The sequence below is a fragment of the Nyctereutes procyonoides genome, unplaced genomic scaffold, assembly GCF_905146905.1.
Source record: "Nyctereutes procyonoides isolate TBG_1078 unplaced genomic scaffold, NYPRO_anot_genome, whole genome shotgun sequence".
Lineage (NCBI taxonomy): Eukaryota > Metazoa > Chordata > Mammalia > Carnivora > Canidae > Nyctereutes > Nyctereutes procyonoides.
The window spans coordinates 21960237-21975262 of record NW_026575037.1 but is presented as its reverse complement, the minus strand read 5'-3'; the positions used below and the strand labels follow the sequence as shown (position 1 = coordinate 21975262).

The window sequence follows — 15026 nt, the reverse complement described above, 5'->3', positions numbered from 1 at the left end:
CGTCCCCATCACCGTTGGCCTGTTCCGGGCAGGCCTCTCCGCTCTCTGGACTTCACGTCACCTAAACCTTTTCCCACTATCACATCTTTTTTTAAAAATATTTTACTTATTTATTCATGAGAGACCCAGAGAGAGAGGGCAGAGACCCACGGCGGAAGGAGAAGCAGGCCCCGTGCAGGGAGCCCGATGCGGGACTCGATCCCGGGACCCCGGGGTCACGACCTGGGCCCAAGGCAGACGCTCCACCGCCGAGCCCCCAAGGCGGCCCCCACTCTCACATCTTTACTCGTGACCTTTTTTCTCTCTTGCCTCTCTTGGGGACAGGCTCTCCCGTTTCCTGTCCTCCAAGTGAGCTTTCTCGGTTCCACGGCCCCCCCTTAATTCCCACCTGCTCCCGGGGAACGTCCCCCCTCGCAGCGGCTCGCAGGGACCAAACTCCTGTGAATTCAGGCCGCGCTTTGGCCTCCGAGGCAGATCCGGGGCGCGTCTTCTCCTTACATCGTAGCGTTTGCCTCTGAAACCAGATGCAAGTTTCCTCGAAATTCGGGGCGTGGGGCTCGTGGGGTGCATTTCCCGGATTCCTCCCCAGCGTCAGACACGGTTGTGGAAACACACGCGGGGACGCAAATGGTAACTCTGGGAAGCCCCTCGGTCTTTCAGCGGCGGGGGGGGGTCATTTAGGTTTTGCCAGGACAGTCCCTGCTCAGTCCCCAAGGCCCCCCTTGCCCCTCACCTCTGGAGACATCCTGGCTCCCTCCCGCGCAGCGCACGTCCTCTCCCCCCACCGTCTACCTGTCAGCCACGTGGCCGGGCTGCGGCGTTCCAGAGGCAAGAGACACACGTGCCCCCACCTTCCCGAGATGCGGATGCTTGTGCTGCAAGTCGAGGCCTGGGTGTCCTCGGGAAAGGGGCCGAACCAGCGCGGGGACACCGTCAGACACCGTCACCTGTCACCTGAGCCTGAGGAAGGAGCCGAAGGCCCTGGCTGGAAGGCAGCACCCCCCCCCCCCAGAGACACGCAGAGTCAAGACAGGGCTGCCCTGGGGCTGCTGCAGCGCTCCCAGGACCTGTGGGGAAGGGGAGAGCGGCCGGGAAGCTTCCCCGGGCAAGGTTTGAGCACGCACACACCTGGCCAGGCCCAGAGGAAGGCAACGAGCACGCAAGCCTCAAAGGAACGAGCCCCACATCCCTCCTATGTCCTTCCCAAAGTCGGCTCCCACTTGCTTTAGAGGAGCCAAGGGAAGGCGGATTCTAAGACTGCAACCACGTTCATCCTTGAAGACACGTTACACTCCCCCCCGCCCCCGGCACCAGGATTTGGGGGGCTCTGTGCATCTGATACAAGGGGCTGCTCTTCCAGAAGCAAAAAGGCAGCCAAGGGAACCCCATCCCCGCGGGCCCCCTGCGGGCGACCTTGGGTGTCCACGTGGTCACGTTACAGGTGTGAGCCGGTGTCTTTCCGGACCTAAGCTTCCTCTGGGACCAGCTCAGGAAAAAGCCAGTTCATATCAAATTCCACTTCAGCATAAATAATAGGGTTTCTGTGCATTCGGGTTTTGGATGGGATTGTTCCCCTCACGGACACTGTGGCTCACCGAGCCTCACTTAGGACAGTCTCCTCACTGAAGTGGTTGCTCATGTCTCAGACTTGCCTTTTGCATTTCGCAAAATGGGTCGGAAAAATGGGCCAACTTTCTAGACGCGATACTCTCACTTTCATTAATTTCATTTATTTCAATGCCCGTGGGGCAAGTTGAATATGCGCGCACGCGCGCACACACACACACGTGCACGATTCTCTTGAGTTAGAAACTGCCACTTTGAACTTCAAAATCATTTCACTCCTTAGTACGTTAGTGACCACTGAGTATCCATTATATACGTGACTTGATGCTGGCTGTTAAAAAACTCAAAGGAACATTTTACTTTTAAAATGTAATTTTTTCCCCTGAGTTTTAGGTTCTCAACTAGAGAGATTTCCGTCATCTCTCAAGCATTACTACGTACTTTGCCACTTTAAATAACAAATGTACTGACACCTCAGTTGTCCTCTACAGCATAAGCTTGCTACCCGATGGGATTATTAAAGAAATACTGGGGGAAATGGGTGGAAGTAACTCAGAGCCACATGTGGAACTAAATTAAACTCAAGGAGACCATGAGACAAGCATGAATATGCCTCCCAAATGACCAAATGCATTTCACTGCAAGTAGCCTCTTTGTTTTGGATGAGCCGTATTATTAATATGTTGCTTCCTTTCTGTATACAATTAGTTTCCGATAGATTTCTACAGTTTACATGCCACATTCTGTGATTCAGAAATTGTAACTGTGAGTAAACCATAATAGCCATGGTCTTTATGCCCTTTTAGAAATAAAGACTTTTTTTTTTTTTTACAAAGGTTAGGAAAATCCTATGCATACAATCCATAAATAGGTACTACGCGTCATGAAAGTTTTAAGTAGAAATAATATTGAAACAATTACTAATTCCAAGTCAGTTATCTTGCTATTTAAATTCCCTCGAGGGTACCTCGTTTTCTACATGTCACTCCATTTGCTCTCACAAAAAAAGATCAGCAATGGATTCAATGAGCCGAAGCCTCATTTCCTAAAGGGAATGTAAGTCATTCAAGAAGAAAAGCCACATTACATAAGAATCTACACTCTCCATTTGTGAAAAATTAAAAATCAGGAAAAATTAAATTCATGTCATGTCAAACTAGGCAATAGCATGGTATCTGATCGCGTCCCAGCAGTTTTCAGTTTGGTTGATCACAACTCTGTTCTGAATAGATGGAACCAACGCCAAAGTTCTCCCCGAGTATAAAACAAGGGGGATAATTCAAGAAAATGGCAACTAACAAGATGCAATTGACTTCATTGTTTGCTTTGAGTCAGTTGGCCAACTAATTGGTTTGAGTCATGTACACCTCATTTCCGAAATGATCTATGATAGACTTCAACCACATTTTGAAGAGAATGGAAGTGGATCCGATGAAACATAATGCATTCCCCCTTGGGCAATAACTAGGATGTATCTCAGTCTGCACAGAGCAATATTAGTTGAGGCTGTTGTCCAACATGATTATTATCAGTTCTCGCTTTCACTCTCAAGATACTCCAGTTGAAAAATAACGCGGTCACCCTTGTCATAACCAACATACGCCATTATAGGCACATTTCAGATACCTTCGTTATTTACAAAATTGTAAAACTATGTGGGTGGAGCTAGCCATGGAAGTTACTCAGTTCTCCAGCCTAAGCTCTTTGAGAGCAGGAACACATCCTTTGTGCATATTTTAGTTGCTCACCTTGCTTGGCTCGGAGCTTTGCCTATAGCAGACTCTCAATAAATGGCGGACAAATGGATAAATAAATATTTTAAAAGCCAGTTTCGGCAAAGCCCAATATTGTAGCAATGCAATGATCCCATCAGGGAGATTTAAAAGATGATGAGATTAATCTGGCAGGTACCTCCAAAGCTGTTTGACTTGGTTAGCTAGTCAACCCAGTGGCAAACTTCAACCTGGTTATTTCTGACACTTGTCTGTGGCTTCACACCAACCAATTCAGTTATACCTACAATCCAGGGGCCGCACTCTCTATCGCCTGCTTCTGTTCTATTTTGGACACAGGAAGAAATGTGTTCTGAAGGTGAAGGTCAACATTACATGAAATCATTACATGATTTCTGTGAAGCTGGTGCTGATGACCCCACATTAAGAAATGAAGAGCATTAATTATACTTGGTGAAGCAGAAGTCTTAATAATGTGTGAAAGATGAAAGGAAAACAGATTAGTGAACTGAATCAGAGCTGATTTCAGTGATTGAAATGCATCAAAATAACATTTCAGAACCGTTTCTTATGTTAGCTCTATATTTACTCCTTCCTGAATGCTAATTAGTGGAAACTCAGTGATAAGTGACAGCGTTTTTAAAAATAACCATTTGTAGAGAATGCCATTCTGGGAACCTCCTTCCTAAAGGCCAAATTGAGAGCACAAAGAGGCTGCCACAGAGAGGAAGCCTCCTGTGCCACTGGCCGGTGCTCTGTTCTTAACAGAAGCCCGAGGATGTGGGCCAGTTGGCATCATCCTTGACGTGAGCCGTTCTGATCAAGCACAGCTCTAACCCTCTCAGAAACCATCTGTGACTCTGTCATTCATAAATGACTCCAAATCCCTGCTGAGTTTATTTTTACTTTCTGCTTTACTCTCTTAGTTTAATGAGTTCTATAAATTTTTTAGTGTGTGAGAGAGAATTTCCTATCACTTGTTAGACTTACTACATCTCAGTGAATGTCTCCCATCCTGGAACTCTGGGATTTTCTGAACGGGTTCCCTCGATCAGGACATCCACTCATTTGCATGTATGTTCAGACTCTTCATTTAGCCGGGATGAAGAGTCACTTTAGGAATTAGACGTGTCTGTTTACTCCTCGAATCCCCTCTCTCTGATTATTCTAATTATCCCTGCTATCATCTCTATTTGTGTCAGTTCCTTCAAGAGATGTGGCAATCAGTCAATAGGCACCAAAAATTTACGTTTGCATTGGAAAGGAGTTCTTATGTGGTTTTCCAAACCGTTCCTGATGATGACTAACATATTATGTATGTATGTATGTATGTATGTATGTATGTATGTATGTATATTTTTTACCAGTTTGGACAACAATAAGAGGGCAACAAAACTCCTGCTACTTACTCCAAGATCCCTTTCCTGAGTCCTAAGTGACAGACCTCAAACCTTTCGTTAGCATTAGACTTGGAAAAAGTGATGTGGATAAACCCTAGCTCTGATTCTTCCTGCATACCTGACCTGGAGAAATTCAGGTAACCCCTTTAAAAGTCTCTATTCATTTATCTTTACAATAAAGATGTTAATGCCTCTCAGGGATATTATGAGGGGGACAAACTGGACTTACAAATATGAGAGCCTCTCAAGTTGAAAGCAGTGCCAGTACATGTCATTATTTGCAGTTTCAATAGTGTCATCTATTCCTTTCCACAACAGTTATTTTGGTGTTAGAAATGTGATCACTTACCCTCCCAACCAAGAAAAGCCCAGCACCAGATCGCACATTGGTAAATCCTACCACACATTTAAAGAAGAATGAACTCCAATCCTCCTTAAACATTTCAAAAAAGATACTGATGAGGAGAGAAAATATCCAAACTCATCTCATAAGGTCAACATTATCCTGATACAAAAGCCAGATGAAGATACCACAAAAAAAGAGAACTACAGGCCAACAATATCCATGATGAACATGGATGCAAAAATCTCAACAAAATACTAGAAAAGCAAGTTCAATACCATGTTGAGAGGATTATGTATCATGACCAAGTGACACTTAGCCCTGAGATGCAAGGACAGTGCAACATATAAGTTAGTCAATATAACATACCACATTAGCAGAGTGAAGGATAAAAATCGCTCAACTGATTGCTTCTTTAATGTGCAGGAGTTTTGAAGTTTGAGGTAGTTCTATTTGTCTATTCTTGCTTTTGTTCTCTGGGCTTTTGGTGCCATACCCATGAAGTCATTGCCAAGACCGATGTCATAAAGCTTTTTCCTTATGTTTCCTTCTAGGTGTTTTACACCATACAAAAATACGTTGCATCTCTCTACATCAACAACAAAATATCTGAAAGAGAAATAGGCAAATAATCCCATTTACAATAACATCAAAGAAAATAAAAGACTCAGGAATAAATGTAACTAAGGAGGTAAAAGATCTGTACGCTAAACGCTGTAAGATAGGGATTGAGACAAATTGAAGAAGAGACAGATAATGGAAAGATATTCTGTGCTCATGAATTGGAAGAATTTATATCATTCAAATGTCCATACCTAGGCCAATCCACAGATTTAATGCAACCCCTAAAAAAATTCCAATGGCATTTGTCCTAGAAATAGAACAAACAACCCTAAGATTTATATAGAACCACAAAAGACCCTGAATAGCCAAAGCAATTTTGGGAAGGGAGAGCAAAACTGAAGACAGCACACTTTCTGATTTCAAGCAGTATGGGTTTGGCATAAAAACAGACACATAGATAAATGGAACAAAATCGAGAGCCCAGAAATAAATCCACCAATATATGGCCAATTAATTTATGACAACGGAGCCAAAAATAAGGATTACCTTTTCAATAAATGGTGTTGGGAAAACTAAATAGCCACACACCAAAGAATAAAACTGAATTCCTTTCTCACAACAATAAAAAATCAGCTCAAAGTGGATCCAAGACTTGAATATAAGACCTGCCACCATAAAATTCCTCAACAAAAACATATGGTGTTAAGTTCCTTGATATCAATCTTGGCAATGATTTTTTTGGATTTGATACCAAAAGCAACTTGTGCTCGCTTCGGCAGCACATATACTAAAATTGGAATGATACCAAAAGCAAAGGCAATACAAGCAAACGTGGGATTGCATCAAACTAGAAGTCTTCTGTACAGCAAAGGAAGCCATCAATGAAATGAAAAGGCAACGTATGGAATGCAAGAAAATATTTGCAAATCATAGATCTGATAAGGGGTTAATATCCAAAATGTGTAAGGAACTCCTACAACTCAATAGCCAAAAAACCTCAATCTGATTTAAAAAATGGGCAGAGAAACTGAATGGACATTTTTCCAAAGAAAAATTTATCAATGCCCACAGCCACATGAAAAGGTGTTCAACATCACCAATCATCACGGAAATAGAGTTCAAAACCACAATGAGGTATCACCTCACACTCATCAGAATGGCTATCGTCAAAAAGATAAGACATACAAGTGTTGGTGAGGTTGTAGAGAAATGGTAACCCTGATGCACTGCTGGTGGGAATATAAGTTGGTGCAGCCACTATGTAAAGTAGTATGGAGATTCCTTAAAACATTAAAAACAGAGCTACTGTATGATCCAGCTCTCCCATTTCTGGCTACATAGCCAAAGGAAATGAAACCATTGCCTCAAAGAACTACCTGTACGCGCATGTCCATTGCAGCATTGCTCGCTACAGCCAAAGTATGAAAACAACCGATCCGATAAATGAGTAAAGAAGGTCTGGTACACATACACAAGAGAATATTATTCCACATGAGAAGGAAAGAAATCCTGTCATTTGGATCTTGAGGGTGTTATGCTAAGTGAAATAATTCAGACAGAAGATAAAAAGTACTGCATGATCGCACTCACATACCAACTCTAAAAACATTGCACAAAACGTAGAAACAGAGAGTAGCATGGTGTTAGCCAGGAGCGGAGGGTGACGGGTTGGAGAGATGCTGGACAAAGGGTCAAGCTTTTACTGATACGATGAGTAAGTTCTAGGAGTCTAATATTCAACATGATGACTAATAGCTCACCACATGACTGTACTGCACACTTAAAAGATGCTGAGACGGGCACCTGGGTGGCTCAGTCGACTCAGTGTCTGCCTTCAGTTCAGGTCATGATCTCAGGGTCCTGGGATCGAGCCCCGTGTCAGGCTCCCTGCTCAGTGGGGAGTCTGTTTCTCCCTCTCCTTCTGCCGTACCCCTGCTCTTGCTCTCTCCCTCTCTCTCAAATAAATAAAATCTCAAAAAAAGTTGCTAAGAATATAGATGGTAGATGTTCTCACCCCAAAAGGAAATGGTAATTATGTAATGAGATGGAGGTGTTAGCTAAGGCTATGGCAGTAGTCATTTTGCAATATCTCAGGGTAGCAAACTAACCAATTGCACACCTTAAATTACACCCGTTCTTTTTTTTTTTAAGATTTTATTTATTTGTTCATGAGACACACACACACACACACACACAGAGAGAGAGAGAGAGAGAGAGAGAGAGAGGCAGAGGGATAAGCAGGCTCCATGCAGTGAGCCCAATGCGGCACTCGATCCTGGGTCTCCAGGATCATGCTCTGGGCCGAACGCAGGCGCTAAACCGCTGAGCCACCCAGGGATCCCCCAAACTTACACCTGTTCTATGTCACTTATACCTCAATAAAACTAGAAAAGATACTAGGAAAAATACAAATGGATTATAGATGTAGAGAATGGAATACAAAAGATCAATAAATCTATGATATGACACCCAAAATTAGACACCCAGCTCAGCTCTCTTGAACTCCAGACTGGAATATTCACATTGATTAGTAACTGTACTTGGATATCCCACTGAACCTTATATTTATTCATTTATTAAATCACCAAATATTTTTAAATAATATTCCCCAGCCTTCTCCAAACAATCACGAGGTAGGTCTTACAGCTCCGCAATTTGTTCAGCTCCACCTCCTCCAATGCCTTTTGACTATATCAGGTCATGCCAAATGTCCTTTCCTTTTATCTGGATTTTTGTGATGGCCCCAACTGTGTCTTTTGGGGTCCAGTTTTGCATTTCTTTTCATCCATCCTCTCTATAGAAGCCCAGGTGATGTTTCTAAAGTGCAAGTGCGATCCTGTTACTCTTTTGATTGAACCTCTTTAAAGACTCCCCATTACTCTTAGAAGGAAAAGCCAAGTCATTAATTTGACCTAAAAGGACTCATTTCTGCTACTTCTGAAGCTTCGGTCTTCCTGTTTTCCCACCTCAGGCTCCAGCCACCCTGCCTGAGCTCCGTGACCCCTTTTTCCAGAAATAATCTCTGTTGCTCCACCCCTCCTGCCACAGCCTGACACCTGGTTACCTTTGAATCCCAGCATAGGCTTTAAGTCCTTCCACATCCACCTCTAAGCCTGGGCACGCTGCCCCTCCTGAGTGCTCCTTTACAGCTGCTGCTTAGTTCCATCCTGGCACTGACCAAGAACCGTCCTCCACTGTTGACCGACATCCAGTGCCAGACCTTCAACTTGTGAGCCAGCTCGTGTCTCACCTATAGTCGTAATCCTAGTACGTAATCCAGAGCATGACACGTAATAGGTAGTCATTAAGTTACTGTTGCATACATTCAAAAAGGAGAGAAGGGAAAGAGTCCAAAATAGTAGTAAGTCTGGTAGTTGGACAACCCAGATTTCTTCTCATCAAATTTTATGTATCACCATTTCCAGAAAGAACTCCATTTTAATCTTATAAGATTAAGCTGCATAAGTTCAGAAATGGCAAAAGGATCTGTAAATACAACTTAGTGAAGATTTTGGGAGACTTTGGTTACTCATATTGAAAAAAAATATATATATATATAAACAGTTTATCACAGTCCCTGGCACAGAGTAGGTCCTCAATAGTGTTACTTGAATTTAATTGTTTCCTCATGCTGCCAGAACACTAATTTCTGCAAACCTTCCTATTTTCTCTACTTCCCCATTTCCTAAAAAGGAAAGTAATAAAAACCATTCTTCATGTACCCACACACAAAGAAGGAAAAGGCATGGCCAAAACCAGTTATGACTTCAGGTATTAAATCTTAAAAATAAGCAAAAGTAAATGATATGTTATTAAGTTAAATACAGGTTTTTTTGCAGAAGCTTGTTCTATAGGAGTTTGTGTGAATTTTGGTCATTCGGGTGAGATGGCCCCTCTCTGGAGCCAGATTGAACTATGCCTACTATGGGCAGGGACAATGTAAACCCATTGTGAGAACAATTAGGGATATGACCACTTCTAGAATGCCACCTAGAGGAATACTTGCCGGAGAGGGAAAGTACATGGAACCTTGATTTTGAGGGCCCCAGATATTTTCTTGCAGGGACACATCTGGGGAAGCCGACCTCAATTCAGGAAGGTTAGCTCTGATGCTTATGTGCCCATTATGTGAGGTGAGTGTGTGTGTGTGTGTGTGTGTGTGTATGTGTGTGTGTACACACGTGTGCCTGGCTTGTGGACATCTTACCACGCAAGACACAGTCAAGACAAATGAAAACAGTTGTCTGAGAATGAGAAGTAGGGATACAGAAACAAAGTTTTGTTCTTCTGTGTAACTATGTAAAGGCCATAATCACACACAATGCAATTAAAAATACAGAAAAGTAAAGAGAAAGGGGAAAGTATTTTCAAGTCAGATATCTCATGCAAGATGGGAAAATAGAAAAGCACCTGACAGTTCCAACGACAACAGAGACATCAGAATTTCACACACAAAGCGTTTGAGAATGACTCAGATATATTTGGAAGGTAACAGATTACACTGCAGCGGCCTGTAAGTATGTAAGTACAGAAATACCGAAAAGGGAGTCAGTGTGAAGCCATATATGTGTGGTCTTTGGTCATCTATTTTATGCTTACTTCAAATATTTGGGAATGCAAACATCGATGAGGGTTTTCCCCGAATATCATGTCACAAAGTCTAACTTGGGAACGGATCCATCTGAGACAGCTGTATGGTGCCTGGATGTGAGCGAGAAGAAGGAAGATAAAGGAAAGATTTCAAAATCAATGGCTTCCAGTTTGAAAGGACTGCCAGGGCTCTACAGGGTATGAATTTGCTGCATAAAATCTATTACTATTGACAAATAGAATTCAATCCGTTCCCTTCGCTCTTATGGTATACCACCTTGTCCTTTCATTTCGATTGGTGTATTTAGGTTTTCCTTGGCCATTTCCACAGGAAAACGACCTTCTTAAAGCAATCGGGTTGTCACCCAATGGATAAGTCACCCTCATGTTTTCGAACCAGAGCAGCACCTAAAGACATAGACGCGTTTACAAAATTGTATTTGTCAGGTCATTAGCACTGTAGTTGTTTTCTAAATTAATTCATAGGATCAAAGCAGTTTTCCCTTTAAATGAGCGCAATGTCTTCTTTGGAAGGGCGCGTCTGTACAGAGAGATTTAGCAGAAATGCTAATATGCCAGTGGAAGCAATTAAAAATATTACCAAATAAAGTTTTCTAAAAAATTGTTATGTTTAGGCTATTAAAGGCAAGAAATATATATAATTTTTTTGCATATCCGATTAGTTAACTTACCATATAGATTCATCATTTCAGGTATATATATTTTTTAAAAACATTGTGCCAAATACATTTTGATAAGGAAAGGTCCTATGCTTTCACGATTTTTTTCAGGAAGATACTCAAAGATGATACATTTACTTGCAAATTTTAGAAAAATATGCCTCCAAGAAATCAAGTTTTATAATATACATATTTTTTGGTGTATGGACATGCAACAGTACCTAACTTTTGTTAAATATGCATCAGAACGCAATTCAAATCAGTCCATTTGATAGACACGTCAGCAAATTCATAAATTTATAAGCAATTAACCCAAGGTACTCTCTTTGAATAGAAAGTGTTGCAGGAAAAAGACATGGAAGTAGAGTTTCTCTGTCGTTCTACTGGAGGAGAGGTTTGGCGGAATCAGAAATTACACCGGTGAGAGAGAATTTGAGATTTGATAGGAATGTCAGAAAAGTTTTCTCCATTTTACGGATTTCATGTGATTCCCTTATAGATAGATAGATAGATAGATAGATAGATAGATAGATGGAAAAGTAATTTATATATATAAATATATACACATTTCACTTCTTTATATATATAATAGCTATATATATGAAGAGACATATATGATATAAAAGTAATCTGTATATACAAATATATACACATTTAACTTCCCAGAGGGTCGGCAACGCAGCATCTGCGCAGCCAGGCACCGAAACACAACGGATGCAAAACCCGGTTTAACCCGTGGTTCTCAGTGTCACGCCACGAATACTAGGTGGGCTCGGGAACCCAAGCGCCTTAGGGTGGGGCTGGGCGGGGCCGCGTGGGGCTGCGTGGGGCCGCGCCCGTCACAGCCGCGCACCCAGAGCCGGGGCAGGCCCAGGCTCCCACCGCAGGGCTCCTTCAGACGCGGGGGCCCCGGAAGGTCACCAACCTCATACCCCTCGGTGGCCAGCTGTTTCTGGCCCCCGCGTGTCCGCCCCCCCCCGCCCACTCCACCCCCACCCCCCTCCACGTCCCCACCCTCCCCTCTCCACCCCCCTTCCCCCTTTCACCCCCCACCCCCCACCGTATCCACACCCCTCCTCTCCCCCGTACCCTCTCCACCCTCCCCTCTCCACCCCTACTCCCCTCCACCCTCTCCTCTTCACCCCATTCCCACCCCGACTCCCCCCTACCCCCTCCACTCCCCACCACCCCACTCCACCCCCACCCTCCCACTCTACCCCCCACCCTACCCTCTCCCCCTTCCACCCTCCACCTCACCCCCCTCCCCTGCACCCCCCCTTCACCCTCTACCCCACTCCCCTCCACCCTCTACCCCGCCCACCCCGCCCCGCCCCCCGCCAGGCGCAGAGGCAGGAGGGGAGGCCCCGAGCCCGAGGGGCACACGCCCGGACCCCCGCTTACGTGCACCTCGCAGCGCTCGCCCGCGAAGGCCGCGGGGCACACGCACTGGAACCCGCGGCCCAGGCCCTGGCACAGGCCGCCGTGCGCACACGGAGCCGACGCACACTCGTCCGCCGCCTCGTCGCACCTGGAGGAGAAGCACACACGGCGGCCTCGGCCTCTGCGCACCCGCCCGGCTGCGCGGTGCGGAGAGGACACGGCGCCGCGGTCGCCTGCGGCCCAGGGCGTGACCTGGGTCCCGGGGCCAGGCCCGCTCGGGCTCCCCGCAGGGAGCCGGCCTCTCCCTCGGCCTGGGGCTCGGCCTCCCTCCCTCCCTCCCTCCGTTTCTCATGAACAAATAAATAAAATCTTTAAGAAAAAAAAATTAAGCAAAAGAAAAGAACAGAGAAAGGGAGCCTTATCCACCGGGCCCAGGGCGGTCCGCTTTAGCGGCTCCCGTGCAACCTGCGCACACTCCCTGGGGTGGGACACGCCTCTTAGGATTCCTGCAGCAAATTTCGTTTTTCAGGGCAACACGCTGTACTCACCGTAGAAGGAGAAAACAGGTGCAAGTATTTAGAGACCAAGAAAAAGCCCTGAAGGGCAGTTAGCGGCCTGCCCACCCCCAGGGGCGCTGGAGGCCGCATTTTGCCACCTGGAGCCCCCCCCGCCCCCCAACAGGCCCTGCTCTCAGGATTCGGATGCATCCGGCCCTCAGGCTGTGGGGGAAAGGGAGCCCATCAAAAACAGGGGGGAGAAATTGGTTTATTCTTGGAAATTTTGGATTATTTTCCTTTGGAATTCTTTTTTTTTTTTTCTAAGAAAAAGCAAAAGTGGATAAGTAGAAAATGTCAGTTGCTAATAAATGTGTTTTACAACTAAGGGTAATTTTTCAATATTCAAGTAGAATGACTTGCAAAAGCCAAGGGGCAGCTGGGTGACTCAGTCGGTTAAGCGTCTGCCTAAGGGTCCTGGGATGAGTCCCCCATCGGGCTCCCTGCTCAGCGGGGAGTCTGCGTCTCTCTCTGCCTCTGCCCCTCCCCCTGCTTGTGCACACTCTCTCCTTCAAATAAATAAATTCTTAAAAAAAAAAAAAAGAATGACTTTCAAAAGCTGAATTTTTCCCAAACAAGTGATATCAATTCTAAGGTATATTAAAATTTTCTTCCTCCCTGGGACACTGTCATCTTTCACTTGGTCTTCGGCCAACAGCTTTTTTTCCTGTATATTTACCAATTAACTCACCAGGCTCTTTTATTCAATCGTTCGGTAGGTATGTATTTAGCACTCAACCGTAGGCTAAAAACCAAGCACTGTTAGGCCTCACGATAGAGCCGTAACTGTGGCATCCCTTTTACTCTGGGAAATCCATATAAAATGTTAGCTTCAAGAATCCCTAAAGAGCAGCTTATGATGTCAAAGCATAATGTAAAGTTTTTCATTTCTCACCTTCCAAAAGGTAAAACTTGCATGCACAGGGCGTCAACTAATCACTAGGCTCAAAGTGAAGAGGGATGAGGGGGTGGGTGTGTGGGGGTCAACCCAAGGTATAAAGGAGAAAAAGATTTCTTCCCAGAAAAACAGCTCCCTTATCCTGCTGGATACCAAGCATAGCTGAGACATTTTGTTTTCCTTTTTTGGCTCAGGCTTCTGGACTGGAAGGAGGCTTCTCCGATTAGATCTGAGCAAAACCTGACAACTTGCGAGAGCCTGCCAAGCGCTTTTTGTCCTGGGTGGGCCAGTGTTCACACCATCCATCATCTGCAACCTGCCAGGATGACACTGTAAAGTTGGGGGTTTAGCCAGACAGAAGAGGAGGCAATTTGCTGGAAGACAGCTTTTCGATATTTTGGATGTTACAGAAGTCACATTCCCCTAAGCCTTGGGAGATGGTCTAGTATTTTCCAGTCTCCCTCTGGCTATTCTTTCTCCATTTCTTATCTCTTCCTCTCTTGAATTAAACAGTGTACCACACACAAACATTCATTATAAACATTATCAGAGCTTTCATTGGAGATCAAAATTAATACATCAAAAATCAGAATAAATAAGTCCATTAAGGACTTTGAAAGCACAGAATCTATTGACCATGTGTTCACTCTTTTAGAAATCCATTTGCAGCAGAGAAGTTGGTCTAGATGAAAAGAGTCCCCGGGAGAGGAAGGAAAACTTGGAGTTCCTTTTCTTAGCACATTTCAAAGAAATAATTTGCATTCAAGTGCAAGATTATTCTTTTAAACAAATGTTGGAGGAAAGGAAATGTTTGTTTGAAATGGGGATAATGTGTGGATAGCAGAGAAAAATAATAATCCAAGGCTTTGGATGAGTCTATGCGGTGTGCCATTAAGCATTAATGTGACAGTAAGCATTCAGCTGTGACATAGGCAGGAAATAATCAGCACTTAAAAACACTGGAAGAGCTGGTCAAGGGAATATTTAGGACAAGGAAATATTTGCGCTATTTCGGAGGCATATAGAGTTTGAGGCCAGCTGCATGGTCTCTGGGTTAACAATATGTTGCATGGGAAAATATGATTCAGGGCAATGAGCTTCCCGGCACGTACACGCTCGGTCTGGGTCTGCATGTGCCTCTTGGAGCCAAAGCACTGAAAGGCTGTGAAGGCAAGAGCTGGGTTTGTCACTGAACCTTGAAAGGGTAAAAGGCAGGTCTACCCGAGATGGCCTACGTTGTGAAAATGGCAAAAGAGCTGGATCTGCGGAAGGCCAGAGGAGCCAGCTGGAAAAGGGAAAATTCAAATGAATCCAAACT

The 15026-nt window shown here is 44.5% G+C and overlaps 1 protein-coding gene across 3 annotated transcripts in view; it reads right to left on the bottom strand.

Annotated features, from left to right (window-relative positions):
- CRB1 (crumbs cell polarity complex component 1) overlaps nucleotides 1–15026 on the bottom strand; it is a 140298-nt gene that overhangs the window by 18143 nt on the left and 107129 nt on the right. For all 3 annotated transcript variants that reach the window (XM_055319423.1, XM_055319426.1, XM_055319424.1), the window contains one exon: nucleotides 12278–12404. In XM_055319423.1, the coding sequence (XP_055175398.1) occupies nucleotides 12278–12404 (127 nt within the window). The remainder of the gene's footprint in view (nucleotides 1–12277; nucleotides 12405–15026) is intronic.